This window comes from Actinia tenebrosa, unplaced genomic scaffold (assembly GCF_029948245.1).
Source record: "Actinia tenebrosa isolate PJP-AT-01 unplaced genomic scaffold, QUT_ActTen_1.0 PGA_scaffold2__45_contigs__length_23673736, whole genome shotgun sequence".
NCBI lineage: Eukaryota > Metazoa > Cnidaria > Anthozoa > Actiniaria > Actiniidae > Actinia > Actinia tenebrosa.
Genome location: NW_028292579.1, coordinates 583,765 through 606,067, shown reverse-complemented (window position 1 = coordinate 606,067; position 22,303 = coordinate 583,765). Strand labels below are relative to the sequence as shown.

At 38.3% G+C, this 22,303-nt stretch overlaps 2 protein-coding genes across 2 annotated transcripts; both read left to right on the top strand.

Annotated features, from left to right (window-relative positions):
• On the top strand, positions 1-10,703 carry LOC116292568 (endonuclease/exonuclease/phosphatase family domain-containing protein 1-like). Its single transcript, XM_089034434.1, has 9 exons — positions 1-1,021; positions 3,604-3,655; positions 4,181-4,288; positions 4,704-4,832; positions 6,227-6,307; positions 7,800-7,858; positions 7,929-7,978; positions 8,394-8,546; positions 9,321-10,703. Exons 1-9 carry the CDS (start codon positions 111-113, stop codon positions 9,494-9,496), a joined length of 1,719 nt encoding a protein of 572 aa, XP_088890560.1. The 5' UTR covers positions 1-110; the 3' UTR covers positions 9,497-10,703.
• LOC116292548 (uncharacterized) lies at positions 10,512-12,076 on the top strand. The gene is made up of 2 exons (XM_089033642.1): positions 10,512-10,520; positions 10,815-12,076. The coding sequence occupies exons 1-2, from the start codon at positions 10,512-10,514 to the stop codon at positions 12,063-12,065; spliced, it is 1,260 nt and encodes a 419-aa protein (XP_088889768.1). The 3' UTR covers positions 12,066-12,076.
• The last annotated feature ends 10,227 nt before the right edge of the window (positions 12,077-22,303 follow it).

The window sequence follows — 22,303 nt, the reverse complement described above, 5'->3', positions numbered from 1 at the left end:
TTGAAAGATCTTCTTGTCAGCCGAACTTCCTCTACGAACGGTCCGCCATTGTTGACAGTCAGAGTAGTGCCCAGTCCTCCTCTCCGCATCACGGATCGGCCAATAGATGTATGCCCGTTTCAACGCCCTCCCTCCTCCCGCCCTGTCCAAACGAGTTGTGTTTTAGTTCACGGAGGAATCAAGAAACGAGAAAAGCAATGGCTTTGAGTAAAGCTTCTGTGAGTGACCTGGAACACATTGGAATACGTCCTGAAATAGCTGAAAAACTAGTAGAAGGCAAAGAGAAAGGAAGATTAAAAAGCCTCAGCGACGTTGTGGCTACTTTGGAGAAGTCTGGAGCTCATTGTCAGGTCAAGTTTGAAGATAATTTTAAAGTAGCGCTTGACGAGAAGGGGGAGGTCGAGCTTCATGTTCGCAAGGACCCTGAACGAGAACAGAAAAAGGCGAAGGAAGAAAAATGGACTAGGCAATGGAGTCAGGAGAAAGACGAAGGGTTGACGTCTGATGGGAACAAACCGACTGCTGCAAAGAGGAAAGGTCTACAGACAAAAGCACATGGAATGAAGAGAAGAAAAGCCCTAGGAGATGAAGACTGGAATCCTGTTGAAGAAGAATTAAGTGAGGAAGAATGTGAAGAAAGCGAAGGGAAAACGAACGTAAACACTGCAAGTGAAGAAGAACTAGAAGAACTTAAAGGAATAGGTCCTTCTCTCGCTCGAAAAATTGTAAAATACCGCGAAGAAAATGGCGATTTTCGTCGAGTTGAAGAACTAGCAGCTGTCAGAGGAATAAGCAAAAGGCTAGTCAAGGAACTTGAGGAAGTGCTAACAGTTGGAGAAATACCAGAAGAAGAAAGAGGTTTTCATTCCAAGCTTAACCCTGTACCTATTGATGGATGCCTTAAGTATAAAGGTCGGGAGGTGATACGCGTCATGTCTTGGAATCTTCAATGCTTCAGTGATGAGAAGGCTGCAAATAGAGGTGTCTTGGAAGTCATTTGCAGAACGATATTAGAAAATGGGTATGTTATAGAACCTTTATTACTTATATAGTCATTAACATAGGTTGGTAAACAACAATTATCAGCATCTTCTTTATGAATAATTTGATTTGATATGAATATTTTGATTTAATTTGAACAAAGCCAAGGAGCTCTGGGTATGAGAATGTCATAATTTAAGGTAGTTCCAGACCTTTGCTACTGCGCATCTATTTTGTGCATCTCGTTTTTTACCATTTATTAGCGTTGTTTTGAAAATTATTTTGACTAAATTTCTATGATCTAACAAAAGACTTTGTAATTTGATGCAAATTTTGTGGTAAAATTGACAAATATATGACTTCGTAAAAGGTTTCAAGGTTTTTATTATTTCCCAGAATGAACATTTTATACTTTACATATCACTTTTAAGACATGAATGAACTAAAAATTATTTTGACCTCGTTAGTTCCAAAGTCTATTTATAATAGGTTTTATGGTCCTTGGAGATTACAAAGACAATTTCTGGAGTTTCAAGGGAATGTAGAAAGTACTAGAACCCAGGTCCATGCAGACAGGTATTGTGATTTTGGATAGAAAATTGGAATTATCCCCTATTACGATCACTGATAACTTGAGAACCAAGTCTGTGACCCCCACTTCCCCCCACTTTTTTGAATAATCAACTGACGATTTTTAAATGACTAGATTTTAAAATAAATTCATATATGAAATCTTTCTGTTCGGTACTACCTTAGAGTATCACAGACAGCCATAAGAAGGAAGTGAGGGTCACCTTATTTAAGAAATAACAGCTTTTTACATGCTACATTAGTAAATACAGCACACATGAATGAATGACAGGTCAAGTGACCCTACCCTCTTAAAACAAGTAGATGCATGTGTTAAAATGAACAAAAGAAATGAAATTAGTAAGAGGGCAAAGTTTCAGCTCATAATGTTGTCTATTGCTGGCTTTCAATCAGCTGACAAAAGCCTTTGAATCTCATTATCTGCTCCAAATGGTGATCAAACACTGACCACCATGTGCTGTCAACCAGAAAGAATTCTATTGCTAGGTTTCAATCAACTGATTAAAGTCCTTGCATCTCATTATCTGCTCCAAATGGTGATCAAACACTGACCACCATGTGCTGTCAACCAGAAAGAATTCTATTGCTAGGTTTCAATCAACTGATTAAAGTCCTTGCATCTCATTATCTGCTCCAAATGGTGATCAAACACTGACCACCATGTGCTGTCAACCAGAAAGAATTCTATTGCTAGGTTTCAATCAACTGATTAAAGTCCTTGCATCTCATTATCTGCTCCAAATGGTGATCAAACACTGACCACCATGTGCTGTCAGCCAGAAAGAATTATATTGAAAACTTGGGATTCAGCTGATGAACATTTCACATGAGACAGGAAATGACATCAAGTGAAACCCAGCAATAGGAGAAATGGTATAAAATATTATAAGGATTTGTATGTGAAAAGTGTTGGTTGGTAAGACCTTTTAATTTCTGTTGTTTATTTTGCTACAACTGCACGTTTTATTTAGGGGTATTGTCATGGGACCTGTTAGTGCAAGTCATCCATTGACAAAAGCTTAAAAGAAGTGTATTGAGAGTGTTTTCACATTGTGCTACTTGAAAGTTTCATTATATCAATATATTAATGTAAAATCTTGCATCAAAACATTTGAAGATTGAGCTTTCTTTATGAGCGCAGTAAAGATCTGGAACTCGCTTCTGGAATATATCAGACACATTGACTCTTTTGATAAATTTAAGACTGCAATAAATTTAAGACTGGTATATAATTCAATATAGAGTGCAAACAATTAATCCATGAAACACTTATTACTAAATAGCACAAAATAGTGCTAGTTAAACAATAGAAAACAATGGAATTTGCATGAAATTGTGCTATTTAGTATTACTAAAGTTTCACAGTTATATTGTTTGCACTCTAGTATATGATTGTTGTAATTTATTGTTCAAATTAATTTCATTGATTTTTTTACAAGTTTTCAAGAGCTTCAAGATTTTATAGGAAGCCCTAACATCTTTTTCTTATATGCATATTCTCAAGTATTACCAATAAACGTAATATCAATTCTGGGATAGACATATATTAGATTGATACATTTTCTTAAAATAGGAAACATTACTACCAGATAAAATTGTCTATGCCTCAGTCATTATGCCTCAAAGTGCGCAAAGGGTTGTTTGTCAATGCGAACAGTTACTGATACCCGTCTCCTATTTCATAATATCTCATGGTTATCAAAATGGCAGCTGGTGACCAAACGAGACAATGCCGATTTCACATACTTTTGTTGCATTTATACTTTGTTCTCATTAATTTCAATTGCTGATAGAGTAAGAGGAAGCTTTTGTGGTCAGTTTAATATAGAATTTTTCAATGTAAAGTTATATTTCAGGACATATTTTGAGAAAGTTGACTCGAGATATTACACCATTTTGAAATTCATCATGAAACTTTTGGTGATGCAACAAAAATGCTTCTGATTGGTTAATAAAACCTGGAAGTGCGTGCGCAAAATCACCTGGTTGTCTAGATCTTTAATCACTGATGAAATTTTTTATTTGTTGCAGAATAAGTGTTGCTGTATTTCAAGAAATTGGAGATGAGAAAGCATTACACTTGGTTTGTTTTAGTTTTCTTTCATATATAGCGCAACCCGGGGGGGGTACTCCCCTACATTTGCTATACAGGGTACATGCCACCAAACAGGGTATAGTTTCAGCGATTCTACTCTGGAACAGGGTATATAAAATCACGCTCACTCTGGGACAGGGTATATGAAATCACGCTTCTCTCCTCTCTGGAACAGGGTGTCTATTTTCGCAATACCGGAACAGGGTATGATTTTTCATTGGTCTTGCTCTGGAACAGGGTATGAATTTCAGTGATTTTACTCTGGAGCAGGGTCAGGGCTCAGCGGCACATCCCTACCCTAAACGGGCAAGAGTACCCCCCCAACAACCCGTCAACTTATCTTTTTACTAGTAAGCCACTCACATGAACTTACTCTGTGTGATCACACAGATTTAAATTTATTTCATACTTCTTGCAACAAAAACAAGCATATCTTAGCACATGACCTCCATATGACGTCCACAACATCCCAGAAATGAGCAATTGGTTGATGCGTGGTTGTTTTTTTTAAAGATTCAAGATGAGCTCAACCGTCCAACCCTGAAAAAGATAGAACAATTAAAGAGACCCAAGAGTTATTGGGAGTGTGTGACCTCCGACGTAGCTGGTCCAATGTATAGGGTAAGTTTTTTTTCCAATGTTTTTTATTAATTTTATTTCACCATTCATTTATTCCCATTTATTTTTGTTTTTTGTTTTGTTTTGCATTTGCCTCATTTTCCATCCCTTGCTTTGTTTATTACATAAATTTGCTTTTCCTTCTTCCTCTTCTTTTTCTTTCCTTCCTTCTATTCCCCCTCTTTTTCCTTTTTATTTTTTCAACCCTTGGCAAAGAGGATTTTCTCCAGGTTTTCCAGTTTTCCTTCCTCCGTAGAAATCAACATGTGAGTTGAGTGTTGTATGTTGTAAATATAGAATGTAGTGGTAGTGCGTGTGGAGAAAACCTCACAAAAAAGCCCTTTATGTGGAGTGATGGTTGTAAAATATAAGTTGTTTTTATGTTATTTATTGCTAATCTGTGTCTGCCTTCTTTTAGTCTAAAGAGTTCAATGGCTTCTTATTTGACTCAAGTCGTAACATTGAGCTGAAGAGTCATGATCTTCTGGAGAAACCTTTACAAGGCAAGAAACAATTTGCAAGAAGACCATTCATTGGCTTCTTCAAGGTGTGTGTATGTGGTTTTGAAGATATGTTTTATTACAGTGCAATGTTCAAAAGTATTACCATATTATGTACAGGCTTTTGGCTAACAAACAACCTTTTACATGCCTTATTTCATTCCAGCAAGCTTTACATCAAGATGGTGTAACGTTGGCTTAACATATGAAAGCCTGTGCATTGAAGTACAGTAAAACCCCTCTATACCGGACAGTGCTGGGACCGATAAAAATTTCGGGTTTAGCAGGGGTTCCGGTATACTGAGGTTTTTACAAATTAGTTTTGTTTTCGATTTGAATAGGTGCGATTTGGTGTCAGTATAAACAAACATGTAAATGAAAAGTTCAAGTATAAATATCAACAATAAGGTCAAAAACTAAGCAAATTTCTTAACTTTTTTTTTCAAAAGAACGCCAAGAAGAAACATTGTAAATACAATCTGAACAAAATCACCGGTAAAATGGACTGGGAATGACCCCAAAGCCATGTGACATGAAAAAACATGGCGGCCGCAACTTCGCGAACCATTCGATCTTTAGTGTTTCTCAACACTATTAAACCTTCCTTATGCATTCTGTTTGAACATTCATATATTGAAAACAATTAATTAGTCTTTATATGTCTATTTGTGAACAAGATTTACTATTTAAAGAAAATTTTCGATGATTTTGTGAGTTTAGAAGTTGTCCCTGTAAACTCAATTTATACACCCGCAAATACACTAGTGACGGTAGTTCCGAAACAAAGGTACGTTATTCTGGACTAGCGGGGTTGAATTCTATTGTCAAATAGCGTTTGGTACCGAAATTATTGTCCGGTTTCCGGAATAGAGAGGTTCCGGTTTACTGAGGTTTATTTTACAAAAGATATATGGGAAAAATTTCCGGACCAAAACTTTTGTCCGGTTTAGAGAGGATTCCGGTATAATGAGGGTCCGGTATAGAGGGGTTTCACTGTATGTGAATACATTAAATGTGGTCATACTTTTGCACTCTGAGCTGTAATTCAATCTAATCAATTCTATAGCAGTTAAAGAGGTTATTATATAGATATTGATGAAATACCAGGTTTTCTCTAGTGTCGAAAACTTTATATCCTTCACTAGTGGAAGATACCATATCTTTCACACCTGAAGATATCGCTGTTGAATTGGCTTGCTATTTTGATAAAGAAATTTTGAGCTTTTGTTTTATTTAAGTTCCATTGATATCTATATAATAAACAGAACATTACATGGCCACTTGGAGATATGAATTTTATATTCTCATGTTCAATTTAGATATCTTAAATATCAATTGAACACTCGAAGATAAAATTCGTATCTCCGCGCTCCTACGTAATATCCTCTATATATTACATATTAATTCTCCACCTTTTGTCTTGCATGTAATGTAACATCAGGCCAAAAGATTTGACTTTGTTGTGGTCAGTGTTCATCTCAAAGCAACAGGACTTGATAATGAAGATCTCAGCCGATTACAGGTACGACACTATCCTTGGTTTACAAGAACTCTTTTTGGGTTACCTGTGGTCTCACCCACAGGCAACCCATAAGAGAAATACTGTGTCCCCTTTAGTTCTCTTTCGTATCTCATCCAATATGTCCCATTTTTATAGCTCTATGGGTCACAGTAGTATACAATCATTACTGGTAATCATCTACACTGATCTGAGTCAGAGAAAACACAGCTCACCTTGTGCGTAATGTTTTCCTAGTTCAGACCATGCATTTTTCTCTTGAGAATAAGATTCTTTGATTGAGTTGTATTCACATTCATGTGTCTTCCCATGTGCAACTGTAAAACAAAGAAATTATACTCAAGAGAATGACATATGGTTTAAAATGGAAAAGCATTATGCCTAAGTTGAAGAAGTGTATTTAGCATGTTTGGTGAACAAACTAACTCAAGTCAAACTCTACCCGCTGAATCCAGGATTCAAACCTGACACTGGACTAGAAGTGTGAGGAAAGTTAACTGTCTCTTTGCAACCATAAACCCACCTAAAATTCTGCATTTTCATTTGGATTTTTCACTATTTCTGGGTTTCAATCAGTTGATAAAAGTCTTTGTATCTCAATATATATATGGAGATTTATTATATAATTACCGATGAAATATCTATTTTTCTCTATTTCAAAAAATTGATATCTTCACACGTGAAAATAACATGTTATTTTCACGTGTGAAAATAACACCATTGTGATGGCTATTCAAAATTACACGGAAAGAATTGCCTGAAAAAGCCAAAACATACTTCATTGATAATTATATAATAAACAGAATATTACATGGCCACTTGGATATACGAAATTTATCTTCTCGTGTTGAAAATCTCTCACTCGTTCGCTGCGCTCACTCATGAGAGATCTTTTCAACACTTGAAGATAAATTTCGTATCTCCGCGTGCCCATGTAATATCCTCTATTTATTTATTTTATCTCAGCCAGAAAGAAATCTATTAAGAACATTTTTTGTATTGTATATATCAAAATGTAATTACTGTTTATAATAATAATCATAATAATACTAGTTATTATAGTAAATTTACCCTCGTAATGACGTCCAACGATTTACATGCAGAAATATTCTTTGGGCATTGTTACTCAACTAGATTAGCTTTATACTTATTTTGAGTAGCATTTACTTTAGTTTTGTATTAATTTTCTATTGTGCAGTGTAAATATTTAAAGTACAAGTAATAAAAATGATTGATTGATTGATTCAGCTGATAAACATTCTGCACAAGACTAAATAACGTCAAGTGAGACCCAACAATTACTAGTGATCTCACCCCTGCTTTTCAGTTCACTTGCATTTTGCAGCTGCATAAGTTGCTTGGTATAATGCGAGGATCAGCTCAATTTGATACATTACAACTGCAGTACAAAAATGTATTTCATATTTATTCTCATACACATATATTTCAATTATATTGGTTATATCACTAACACTCTTCACCGATTGTTTTCCAGGAAGAATTGGTTCGCATTCCAGACATAGTGACAGCAGTCCAGGAACAAATTCCAGGTTTGTTGGATATTGAAGACTGAATCCCAAATGAAATCATTGTAAAATATTTATCTAATTTTGTTTCAGGGGAGAGAGGACTTGGCCATCGTTGGTGACTTTAATCTGGAACCTGATGAGAAAGGTCAAACATCTATTTCATTTTATATTGTATTTGTAAATATTTTAGCATTCAACCTGCCTAGACTATTAGGCTGCGTTCATAATGTATGGCAGAGGGGAAGGGGGGAGGGGGCGGGGCAGGTGAAATTGAGGGGGGATTGGAAAAATGTTGGTAGGAAAAAGGGGGGGATGGGCAAATTTTTATCAGAAAAATGGGGGATGCACAATTTTTGGAAGAAGCTACAAGCCTGGCTTTTTTTGCATGACTTTAGGGGGGGGGGGTGGTGTTAAGAATTATTCTGGACATTTCAAATTTTCACCTCCCTTTCTTCCATACATTAAGAATGCAGCCTTAGTAGGTTGGTTTACAGCCTAAATACAACTTATGATAAAAAATTTTCTACTAATTTTGATTGCTTTGTTTAATCTCTTTATAGACTTTGATTCATTCCGCAAGGCAGGTCTGAATAGCCTGATTCCCCATACATCATTCACCAACATCAGCACTCGTAATATGGATGGTTCTAAGTGCTATGATAATATATGGATCAGCAATCAGATTGTGGGTCATTACTCTACTGGACGTGCAGGTATCAATCTATGAATACAGAATAGTCCTTTTTTGAGTTCCAAATTACTGCTGTGTTCCTTGATCACAGACTCATTCACGCAGGGTTAGCCTCATATAAGTGTCGTGTCGAAATTACTGCTGTGTTCCTTGATCACAGACTCATTCACTCAGGGTTACCCTCATATAATCAGGGTCATGTCCAAATTACCACTGTGTTCCTTAATTGCAGACTCATTCACTCAGGGTTAGCCTCGTAAAATCAGGGTCGTGTCGAAATGATTGCTGTGTTCCTTGGTCACAGACTCATTAACTCAGGGTTAGGGTAAGGGTTCATATGGTTATTTTGATGGGAGCTAAATATCCATCTGTAATACAGTTTGAAGGTGTTTACTTAAATTCTTCCAAGGAATTTCATTTAATACAATAGTTTTACAAAGAATAATTAGTACTAGATTTCTTCTCTGAGCTTTTCATACTTTTCTAAACTCTCCCTACCCCATCCCGCTACCCCTTCCTCCTGAGCAGAGACAGAGAAAGTTATTACATGATCCATTTCTAAAACACAGTTCCCTGCAACATTTTGAAAGGTAACTTTGCATCAAAGCGAGAATAGAAGTGACCTTGTAATGATAGAGACATGAATAATTGTCCAAGGTGTTAAAAAAGGTCTTTATCATTCCAAGGTCACCTAGGTCCTTCTTCAATGCCCCAGCATAATTACCTTTCAAGACGACGCAGGGAACTATGAGGGAACTATTCAGCAGATGAGTATTGATTATGTTTTTTTCTGCAGGTGTTTTTCGTGACGGTATGTCACACCCATTTATTCCAGATGGTTGGAGGATGAATGGAGTGGTATCAGACCACTGTCCCGTGTGGGCAGAGTTTTACTGTGATCGTGATGTGGATAAGAGTGCTGATGATGCAGATGTCATAGACATCATCATCAACACCAAGTCAGAAATCTAGATGGGAAGGGATTGAAACATGGCCGCCCAATGATAGCCATGGTACATGCACCATCACGTGATGGCAGTCATGAAAGGAGGCACGACAATAGTCATTTCCTCTGGGAAACTGAATTCTTTCTCATGTAAATCGTATTAGACCAGATTAAATTCAGTGGTTGCTGGATCCTGTCATGGCTGCCATCATATGATGGTTCAAGCCATCTATACAGATATTTCAAAAAACGTCGGTTAAGGTCTTGTTGATGTTGCATACCAAGCCTGAAATGCACTATGGGTAATTTGAATGCAACCAGCAAAAGAACACAACGATATGAAAACATTTTCAGGACTTTTTCTGCACCTTTTCCCGGCATATTTTCTTCTGTGCTGACAATATTTACATATGAATATCATACATTGTAATCTTGGTATGAAACATGTAACAAAGCGTTCACCAACCTTTTTGAAATAGCTCTAAAACACCATTGATACATCTTAGTTTTTAACTTAATATTTTTCTATCATAAACACACCAAACTATCGTACCACATTCTAAAAAGCGCCTTCAAAAGGCTTCATTCACTCCAATCTTTCAAGTCTCGTAAGGAGTAACATAACGGTTGTCTCAACTAATAATGTCAATGATCCAAATATTTGTTTTTTAGGAATTTTAGGAATATTTTTATACCTTTACAACGGCGTGGGCAATTTTTTATTCAATAGCCATAAATTATAAACATATATTTTACAATTTTAGTTTCAATATTTAAGCTAACGTATTAAAAATCATGTACTCATGAGTCTCAGACTATAAAATGGCATTTGATTGATGTTAGGCTTTTGTCAAACGTCGAACTTCATATGAGCCGAACCTAATGATGACCGCCTTGTTATCCATTGTTTCAATTAGGTTTGGCTCATGTGAAGTCTATTGCCGGATTACCCTGTCGCGTCTTTTGTTTGAATCAGTGCGTTGAATGCGCAATGAAAAGAGAAATCTCTACTACTATAGATTTAACACTAAGACTACATACATGACTAACGTGAACTATTTACGTGTTGTTGTTACGTTACGTAAAATAGAAACAAACGATGGAATATTTATTCAATGAAATTATTTGCTGCAGGCGAGCATGGTTGTTTCAGGTCCCACACACGGCGTATAGAAAAAAAAGCGAGCGAAATGTGTTCGGCACCCCTGTTTTAATAAAACTTGCGATGCTGTTGGTGTTGTCAAAAAAAAGTAATAATATATAATAAATCACGATGGCTCTCATAGGGGAGGGGGGTTGCAACCCCCAAAACCCTAAGTTAACATTTAAGTTAAGTTATCTAAGTTAACATCCTGTTGTGATTGTAACTTTTCAGGAGCAACTACTTTTAAGCCAAGAGATATTTTGTCATTATGCAACCGATGGCAGAATTGGGGAGAAAGCATACCAGTAATTAATCGCGAACTTTGCCTGGCCTTAGCTCGTGCTGGACACCGCGTGACGTGTTTAGTTCTTACCTCTACGGATTTCGACAAGGAAGATGCTAGAAAGGGAAACGTGGAATTGATTCAGTGTTCTGATAAGCCAGGGATCAAGAGAGACGATCCACAGCTGTTGTATGGCCAGCAGATTAATTGCCATCCTGATCTGGTGATTGGACATGGAAAACTTACAGGACCAGCTTCAGTGTTTCATGCTGATAACGCATCGTGCCCAAGACTCCATGTCATCCACGACCTTCCTGCTGAATGTTTAAAGTTTGATAGTCTTACCGAACAGCAGTGTAACGAAGAACAACTTGCCAAGAATGCAGATTTTGTGGCAGTAATTGGTAGCCTTCTGAAGGAAAAATGGAGCACAGTAATAAATCGGAATGTGATTGAATTGATTCCGGGTCTTCCAGAACTAACAACAAGAAATCGTATTCCTTCTCCTCAGTGTCGTTGTTTTGTACCCGCCAAGTTTTCCGCTCCATTCGCAAGTGGACTAAGGCTTGCCATCAAGACTGTCGACTGTTCTAGTAAACGTGAAAGTTCACCGCGAAAAACCACTCTAATTGCTTGCAACACAGATTCAAATGGATCAGTGAAGCCTGCGAAGAAAGTTCTGAAAGATGTTAATAAAAGTTTGGTTGATCTAAACGAAAGGTCCAGCATTAGTAGTCAAGAGGTCCACTTTGACATTCAGGGAGCTACGGTGTATCTGTCACCTGCAAGAGTGGAGGCGTTTGGAGTGACTGCTTTAGATGCAATTGCGATCGGAATTCCAGTTATAATTAGCGCACACAGTGGACTTGCTTACACGATTCGTCAGTACTTTGATGAAAAGTTCCACTCCTGTATCAAAGATGTATTCCTTGATCGTGACGGAGCAAATGCTGAAGGTGAAGAGGATGACGATGCCCATGTATGGGCGATATCGATTGATAAGATATCTTTGTACCGAGAAGAAGCTTTTGATCTAGCAGGTGACCTCCGTTCAGAATGGAAAAAGAAGTTTACCTGGGATTCAGCAGTCCAGGAACTTATGCATCCCATTACTGAATCCGGCAAACTTCATTACGATCTCCAAGATCACTTCCAAATTCCACTATGATGGAAAGAGAAGTACCAGAAGCTTGTTTAAACTTGGTCAAAGGGCTCAATATATTCGATAGACGGCAAAAATTTGTCTTGTTCCTGTCGCCAGAAGATCCTCAATTCTTACAGAATGCTGTTCATCTGGGACTTGTTCAGTGGGCTGCAGTGTTCGACTTTGACAGTGAGAGTACTACAAAAGGCTATCTCAAAAGGTCGTGAAAGTTTTTTGGAAAACACTGGCAAACCAGCTTGTCGAATGCTACCTCCTCCAAAAGAAGACATAGGAAAGGAAAATCAGAACTTTACTCTGCCAAACGGCATTCCTTGGATCCTGCTTCAAGGTGTTCCAGACATGGAAAGGGATGTCGATCGTAACTTGGATTGGATTCAAGAAATATTTCATCACTTGAGGAAGAGACACTCGACCAACATCACACTTCTTATCATATGGAATAGTACAAATGACAACAAGCATCTTTGCAAAAAGCTCTATCAGATTCAACTACAAGTCCAAGCTTCTCCTTATTGGAAGAATGCAGTACAGCTAGTACTTCTTTCGACGTCAGATGAAGTTGACAGCAGACTCGATGACATTGCGGAAGAATGGGGCGTGAAGATAAAGGCAATTAATATCAACCATTTTTGTAATGCCCTATATAGCACAGCCACTGCTAACCCTCTGTACAAACTCGATCCAGATTTTTCGCTTCCAAAACGCAATGTTAATGGTATGCAACTGCGATATTGCACCAGCAACTCTTCCTTCATCCATGAGATGGGTAGATTCAGTACTTGAAGTCCTCTATACCTCCATTGGAAAAACTCCGGAATTTGGTAAAGATTGATGCACACTATTTCTATCGAGGTGGAAAAATCTCATGGTATGGTATAGAGATGGACTACGCTGTTGAAAGAGAGTCCTGGAAGCCTCTGCAAAAAGTCGTCGAGGAAGAAATGGAGTATCGTGGTGCCACCTTTCTCACACTTTTCCATCAGCGAGGAACTGGAGGAACAACCTCAGCAAGGAAGCTTCTTTATGACTTCCACCTTCGCTATCCATGTGTCTGCCTCAAGACAATAAATTACGAGACGTTCTTGGCAATCAAAGTGATCTGGGAGTTTTGTTCTCTTCCTGTCATCATACTTGCAGATATTAAAGAGTTCCCAGGGGCCGAAGACAATGACAGTTGAGGCGTTGTATGGAAACCTTTCAAATGAGAAAGTTTCTTGTCTTATTCTGCATATCGTGCACCGTCACTACCAAGTAGAGCCAAAGAGAGAAAAAGAGCCAAATCCGAAGGATATAATCTTAGCAAAATCTCTGACAGATAAAGAGAAAAAGAACTTTATAAAGGTTTACAGTTTGCAAAGCCCGACAAAAAAGTCCGAACTAGGAGCAATGAGACATGCCGATGAGCAGCTTCAAATCCCTTTTTACTATGGTCTGGTTGCATTTGGTGAACAGTTCAAAGGACTTGAGCCATTCGTCAGTGACTGCTTGCGAGGACTCAATGAACGTCAGAGAAGAGCATTGTGCTTCCTCAGTATGGCTCATCAGTATGGACGACTGGAGTTAAATTTGAGCACATTTGCAGGCGTCTTCAACCTCAAGACTCGGCAACTTCATTCAATGGAAGATGTTTTATCCCCAGAAGTCGATCGAGCTTCTTATTGAAGAGTATGGATGCTGGAGACCCCTGTCATTGTACTATTGGAAAGGAAATTCTGCGCCAGCTTCTGACAAGACCATACAACATTCATCCTGAAAATTGGCAGCAGGAATTTGGCAGATAAAACGATGGAATTCATCTCTTTATACGGAAGAAGAAACTTCAAAGGCTGTACTTTTGAATCGCATTTCTGATGAAAAAACCTATAAACGGTTTTCGTCCCTAGTGGAAGACATACCCGAGGATGAGGATGTAGTCAAAGTCTTCAAAAAGGCCATCACTGTCCATCCAAGCAATCCTTTCTTCAAAGCTCACTTGGGCCGCTATTACAGCGTGCGGAGAGGTCATGAGGGATTCGATTTAGCACTCAAGTATACTGATGATAGCATTCTACTTGCTACAGGGATGTCTAGAAATATTCGTAGCCAGCTAATGCAGATGAAAGGCATGATATTCAAGCGGCAGGTTAAAAGCCAAATCGAAAAAAGCGCAAACCTCGCTGATATCGTTTCTTTTGCCAAAGAAGGAGTGGCGGCCTTCACGCGTGCATGCTAGTATTTCCCCCGATAGACTTGAGAACTGCTACATTCCCCAAGTAAGGATGATGTGTGACATATTCAGGCATATCGATAAAGACTTCAAAGGTGGAATATTCAAGTATCTGCATTCAAACGATGTCGATCCTTTTATCCTTGATGGGATTTCAGAATCTTCAGATATTCTGGAATCAGTTTCGGAGAGCATCTACTATCCCGATTTGCGTCGAGATTTCTTCAGACTTGGCGGATTTGATCGACGAAATAAATCAAGTAGATAAAGCAGATCTGATCAAATACTTCAAGGAGCTCAAGAAGACATCCAGAACGAGTACAGCTTCATTAAATCGACAGATTGTTCTCCTCCAGCTGGAACTTTGTAAGGAAAATAATAAACCAATTTCTGAAGTTGCAGAAGAATTAAACCATCTTCTTGATGAAGCATTGAAGTATGACAAAAAGATTGATCTTACCATGCGCCTTTGGGTAAAAGTGGCCCCTCACATTCCAGTGGATCTACAAGCAGCAGAGAGCAAGATGGCAGCCTGGTGCAACCAAGGGAAGTCTGCAATGTCTTATCTTTACCGCTACATTTTTACTTGCATACGTATTCTTGAGGGTGGTAGGGACCAGCGGTTTGAGGACGACAGAAAGATTGCTCGGGATGACCTTCACAAATCTGTTCACTCGACCAAACGTCTTACCTTGCTTCATCCCGATCGTCCAGTAGTGTTCCTTGGAACTGCCAAAGGCATGGGTCAGCTTGTCACGGCAGAAGAAAGCGTGACAAATGTCAGAAAGCAACGCTTGATTCCCGAAAGTTTAACGAGACGACTGCGAAGGTTTACCGGTATCATCACGAAGACTGGCAAGGTTGCACAAATAAAAGCCGATGGTCTTACTGTCTCATTTCGTGCAGATTTATGCCAGCCTCCGCTTATTGGGGAGTCTTACCAAGCTAAGAAAGTCAGCTTCTTTCTTGCCTTTACTTACTTTGAAGCAGATGCATATAACGTGAAAATCGTCGCCGAGTAAACGTGAACTGAACTGTGTGAAATTTGCTACTAAGTGCATGCCTTAAGTTTACACAAACTTTTAAACTTATAATCTTATATTTTACAACTATCACTCTACGTTGGCTCTTCCGTGAGAGCTCGTGAGGTTCGCTCCACACGCACTGCAACTACATTCTATATTTACAACACACAACACACTCAACTCACATGTTGATTTTTATGGAGGGAGGAAAACCAACATGTTTTCTCACTGACAAAAAGTGAAGATGATGGTTATGTACTGCGTACCTAGTAAGCACGATTATTGCCATGCTCCCAGATACAACTGAAGTCCACTGTAAACTTGAAACTGTAAACGTGAACACGAAATGTACGACTAAGCCTGTGCCCGTATGGCAGGCTGTCAAAACAGTCAAAAATATAGTACAAGTGGAACTTATTAACGTATTATATTTTGTAGGGCTATCTTGTTTGATAAAACCAACTTTATTTCGTAAAAAGTAGCTTTAATTTCATAAAGACTGAAACCGAGTATTTTTTATGCATGAGACAATGATGTGCCCTAGTAATTTTTTGTTGTGTTTAGCCTTTAGAAAGTTTATAACACTGTAGTTGATTGTAACTTTTAGTAGCCATTCACATTTAAAGCAGTTGGCTAAGGCCTATTTAAAATCTGATGATAATTACTACAATATGTTGTTTCTCAGTCAAGTTCTCTGGTGCGGATGGTCATGGTTCAAGCTTCGGCCGGACCAATACTCAGGCTCTTAAAATAACTGAGAAGGTGCTGCCTTTATGATAATATCTGCAAAATGGTTAGGCCTTTAAGTCTTCTCGGATAAGGACTTAAAACCGTAGGCCCTGTCTCCCAACCCTTCCTGAACCTGCAGTAAAATGGGGGACATAAAAGAACCTGTTGAATTGTTCGTTAAGAGTAGGTGATTGTCTCCCGGTTCATCAACAGCCTATCCCATTCTACATTCTGGAGGCATAATACTGACATACTAACAAATCACTCATGATTGTAAGCTGCACGGCTGCTACTAGCGCCTTAATATGCAGCCCGTAAAGTCCTCCACTGATCTTGTAAAGCGCCATTGACCTCCTAGAAATGGCGCTATATAAATTCATCCCTTTACCTTAGGAGATCGAAACTGAAGCTCCCAAGTGCGGCACACATTCCACATATACCTATTTCAAGAAAGGTTGTCATCGTCAAAAGCGTTAGGCAATTGGCGATAGGCGAAAAGCATTAGGAGATAGGTCATGATAGAGACCTGTGAATAATTCTGCAAGGTGTTAAAAAGGTCTTTATCATTGCAAGGTAAGGCACGGCTACCTTTCAAGATGGCGCAGGGAACTGTTAAAGGGACTATTGACAATGTTCGCCGCTAAAACCAAGTCTCAATGCCCTTTGTGGCATAAAATTTAAATAATCAATTTACCAAAACAAATTAACAACTAAATAAATTCCGCAAGCTTCTCATAACCAACACATTTATTTCAAAGAAAGGGGGTGGGTCACAAAAAGAAAGATTTTGAAACATCGAGACTGGAAAACAAAACTATTTCCTAGTTCAAATCAACTTTGATTTTAAAATTTACAATCAAAAATACCAGCATTATCCTAGATATTTGACTAATCATAAAACATTGGCTTATATACTGTAAGCTAACAGCTCACCAATTTAAACGTCTCCAGATTATACTTCATCTATTACATAAACAGCGGTGAGGATGTAACATTTTGGGCCAAACTTTGGGAGGGGGGGTCATATTTTTTATGCATACTAAAAGGGGGTGGGCTAACTTGTAACTTGCAAGATTTAGGCTATGGGTAATTTCTATACTATCCGGGAGAAATCCCCCCCCCCCCCCCCTCATAAATAATGACCGGTCCCTAGTAGAGTGCATTCAGTCAAAATGTTGAATAGTTGACGTCACCTAAATTAAATAAGTTAGTTACTATTTTAGCTGACGTCACATAAATTTGAAACTACGAGTAAACCGCTACTGAGATCAGGGAGGAAACGCCGTTGATACAAATGAATGTCTATTCACTCATTCTCTGGTAAAACAACCCCCCGGATTAGCATGACTGTTATTTGGCGAGGTTTTACTATTTTAGGTGACGTCACTGCCACTAAATAGTTATCTAAGTTAGATTGTCGTGTCTTCGTTGTAATTTTCGCGCGCTTTATAATGTATGCGGATATCATGTATGCAAATTGTGTTGTAAGAGCGCCTCGTGGGACGAGACGGGCTAGGATACCGCAAATTTTTTGTTTCGGCCCTCAGGCCGAAACAGTCACTACATTCGGTTTGCCGGACCATAATAGTCTCCGTGCGTGTCATTTAGCTGTCAGAGTTTTTGACCTAATCCAATCATATGCCGTTTCCATCATAAGCAATGGGAAAATGTAAAACATTTCACCATGCGGAGTATTTGGGAGGGTTGCGTGAATCTTCTCTGAGGTAGTTGTGTAGACTAAAGTTATGCCCTTTCGCATGACGCCATTTTTTGGGAAAAAAATAAAATATTGATAAACCCTACGACAATGCGTATTTTATTCCTAAGTCAGTATCTAGGTCCAAGTCGCCAACTAGGTAAGTCATTGAAAAGTTATCCAAAAGCTTTTGTGATTGTGCGGCAACAGTCTCAGCTACCTGTGAGCATAAGCTGAGAAAGCTGGTGAGTTTATCTATGTAACTAACAGTTGATGCATATATATTTTGTGAAGCAAGATTCCGATATGTTGTAGCTTCGTGCGCATCTGAGGACATGATTTTGCTATCAGCTATTATTTAAATTAGGTCCTATAAACAAACAGTGCGTACTTTACAACTTTAAAGATAGATTTCTATAAAATCATCAGTTTTCATTTATTAATACTCTGATTTAAAGTATAATTTCTTGGATTCGGTAATATTTTTGAAGCACCAAAAGATGTAAATTTTGAGTTGATTGGTGACGGCGCACTGGTCAAAGACAAGCCTTGTATCTATTCGTTCGAATTGAGACTTTCGCATTTTCTTCAAGCTACGATATAAGAGCTAAATACATTTACCATAAATGTCAAAGAGCAGAATGAAGGTTTAAAAAGTATCCTACATTCAACATAGCGCGTACAGTAATGCTCATGTGCCAAAATATTTTGCACCAAGTACTCTGCTCTCTGCGATATACTCAATCATTGTTCATATCTATTGTCGGATCTCTCATTCGTTCGGCGAGACGTTATATGTACGTACGTTGCCCTGTTTTCCCCCAAAACACTACGATGTTTCAAAGCAAGAACCACTAAAATCTCCAAAAAACTTAATTACGATGTATTTCGTCCAAGAGAATTTTATAAAAAATGTTTCCATCGAAATTTGCGTAAGACTTTGCAACGTGAAAGCGTAGCGCGAGATCGCTCTTGTCTGCCATTTCCAAAATACAGGAGACCCAATCATTACCACAGCAAGACCAAAATTCTTTATTCAGCAATGCCACACAATAAATAGATAACGGGCCGAAACATCATCGCTTTCGAAGCGATATAGGCTTGTTAGTTTTATATTTTTTCTATTCTTTTCTTGGAATAAAGTTGATTACTGTAACCACATTTCCTAAAAAATTCGTATAAGTACTCAAGGATACCGTGGTCAAGATTCGTGTGGAATCAGGACAGGATTTTGCCGTGTTTTTGGTTGGAGATTTCTTCGTGCAAGGTTTATAATTTGTTGTGGATGTGAAATGTCAACACGTCGTTCGACGAAGAATATCAACGCCTCAGAGGTTTCTGAGAGGATTATCGCTCTTAAGAAGAGCAGAAGTGGCCATCTCGGTGAGATAACAAAGATTTATAGACGACTTGAGGAATATTTCAAGGATTATAAGTACACTAGCGAAGTTCGCAGTGAGAAAGACCGTCTTTCAGGTCAGTGGTATCGTTATTTAGAAATTCACTATGAAATACTCGAACAATTGACTGACGAAAAAGAAATATTGATCGAGACAAGCAAACACAAGGAACATAAGGAGAAATATCAGCATTTTATAAGGTCAATAGATGATTATTTGTTGAATACAGAAGCCAAAGAAAAAATTTCAATGCACGGGGCTTCAGGAATTTCAAGAATGTTATTGGACGAGACAGGAATCCCAATGCGTAAATTTAGAGAAGTGGACGACGATGAGCTTAGTGTTGGTTCTGGATTTTCAATACGATCTAATTTCTCAAGAGCTAGTTCAAATGCGAGAGAAAATTCAAGGCTAGAGAGGATTTTGGCTGAAAAGAAACTGAAGCAGTTGAAAGCAAGCAAGGTAAGGAGGATGAAGGAAGAACAGCTGAGGTTAGAAAACGAGATAGCTGACGCCGAAGATGCTGCTGAATTACACTCGACGAAATAATGGATTTGGTCATCATATGTCCGCTTGGCAAATGTTGGGCAAATATGGTGCTCTATATTTGCCCATACATTTGCCTATGCAGGCAAAGGTCGGGGTAAATTTCTAATAAATTTGCCATTGCTTTGCCATACATCTGAACACATGGGTAAATATGTTATATATTTGCCCTTAGTTTAGACGCATTTACCCAGTGGGGATATATGATAACCGTTTTTGCCCTATATTTGCCCTATTGTCAAATGAAGGGCACATATGAAATCAACTTTGCACTAGGCTTTGCCCCATATTTACCTGGGGAGCAAATACAATACCCCAAACTGAGTATATCCGATGTGAGGTTTCCGTTTCAATTTATTGCAATCAAAACTTTTCAAAACAACTCAATAATTTTTCAACTGAATTATGATGGATGTTGGCTTGTTTTTACGACTTACGAGGGGGGAGTGCATGCAGGTCCATCTCAGTCATATGTGTCAATTTTTTCTCCTAACGCATGACATCAATGTTGCGACCACATTAATTCAATCATTGTTTTGCTTTGATGTCATGAAAGTGAGGTTATATGCGTTGATACACACAGGAAAAAACGCGGACGATGTATTTTTAATATGCGTAAGTCGTACATGCGTTTTTTCCAGTGACAATAAGAAAACTCATTAGCCCATTAACCTCAGCTGCATTTCAAACCGCTAACATCTGTAATATTATTTGAAGCATCAATTTTGTTTAGTCTAAACATATGAATTCATCTTTTTTATTGGCAATATATGCAATTTCATTCATAATTATTTTAATTCATCTAATTTTAAACTCATCAAAGAATTCATTCAATTTTCATTTTGACTATCTAGTTACTGATGCACAGTTCAAACAGTTTATTTTTGATAGCTTTGAATATTTTTCCTGGATGATACTTTACTGTCATCTCCATCATCCGTACAATTTACGTTGTAAAGGACAAACAATTAATACTCTTTCTTTGTCAATAACATCGTAAGCAGCAACAAACTGGCTGTGTATCCTTTGTATGGGAATGAATGTAGAGGGCCCTTCCATTTCAAACAAGTTTCTGCACCAAATTTCATGTGGTCTGCCAATCCTGTGTCTTTCTGGATGTCGCTGATACCATCGAACCTTTGCCATACACAATGATTCCTGCTTGCCATCAATTATAATGGTTTGTTTAAGAAAGAAATCGACAACACCGGGGCGCAAGTCAAATGAATCGGTCTCAATACTGCCACTATATTGGCCACACCAACTTGCAAGAATGAAGGAAGAACGTTCCAGTCTAGAGTCAGAGGACCCTAGCTTTGTCCCCGAATATCCAATGGTACTAATTCTCTCAAACGTATCGGTAACACATTCAATGACCGAGTGTTGAGGTAAAATTGTTTTATAAGCTTTAAAGAGATATTCTGTATAGTCATCATCAAGAACATCAATGGATCGAGGTGAAAAACATGAGTATGCATTCATATTGCTCCACTCTAAGCAACGTAGTACTTGACCAACTGAAAGATTAAGTGTTGATGGTATTGATGGGATGCTTTCGCCAAGTGTTCCTACTTGTTGTGCCTCCTGAAGAAGTTGAAATACTGGTTGGAAAGTTTCTCGAAATCTCTCTGGTAAAGGGATATCTCTTAGTTCATGCTTTTGGAGAAATTTTCTCATGATTTGTATTTCAACAGATCTATTGTTAGTTCGAAACGCTCCTAAAATCCCATTGAAACGTTCGAAGCTGAAAAGCCAAAATGAATATACAGGCCCGTAATCTAAAATACATTGTTTGAGGTGCAGGTGTAGATGCATGTTTGGCGTAACACGTTCCTTTCCATATCTTTTTTCAAACGATTTACAAAATTCCACTAGGTAATCATGTCCTTCTTGTAGCTCTTCAGTTGTAATAAGTGGAGAGCAAAGGTGAAAGCAGGACAATACGAATAACCTCCACAGCTCCAAATCATCTGTTGGAACGATATTCCAAATGCAGAATACAGAATACAAGAGAGTCCATGTTTTCCACTGATCAGCAGTAAATCCTCCAAACGATGTTGATATCTTTTTCGGGAGACGCCCAATAAATGATGGTGCTTTGACGTCATCTACCTTTTCCTGGATTTTATTCAAATTTTCTTTAGAAATAATTGGCGTTTCAGCATTTAGCCATACATTTTTCATTAAATGTTTTGCTGTCCCTAAAAACAAATTGTGCATAGGATCAACAACATGGTAACGAGTACAATCGAAGTAAGGCAACTGTAAGAGTTCAGAATATCTTGTTCCAGTGGAAGTTTCAATTTGGTTTCGTTCATCAGCGGTTGTTGCATTGAGTATTTTCTGAGCCTCTCTTCGATGCTCTTCATTTGTCCTTGGTGTATCGTCATCTTCGAAACCTGAAAAATCCATGCTACTAAAATCTCCGGGAAAAAATCTTGTGCACTTTGAGCACCCTCGGTGAGCAGTACATCCTAAGAAACCGCAAACTTTTCTTAGTGCAGGAATGTCACAAGCAATACAAAGGAGGGCAGCTCGAAAACATCTTGCTGTTCTACTCCCATGAGGCCGAACTTGGATGCCTTCGTGCCACAATAAGTTCAATTCGGCTACAAGTGGTTGTAAGTACGTATTGATAT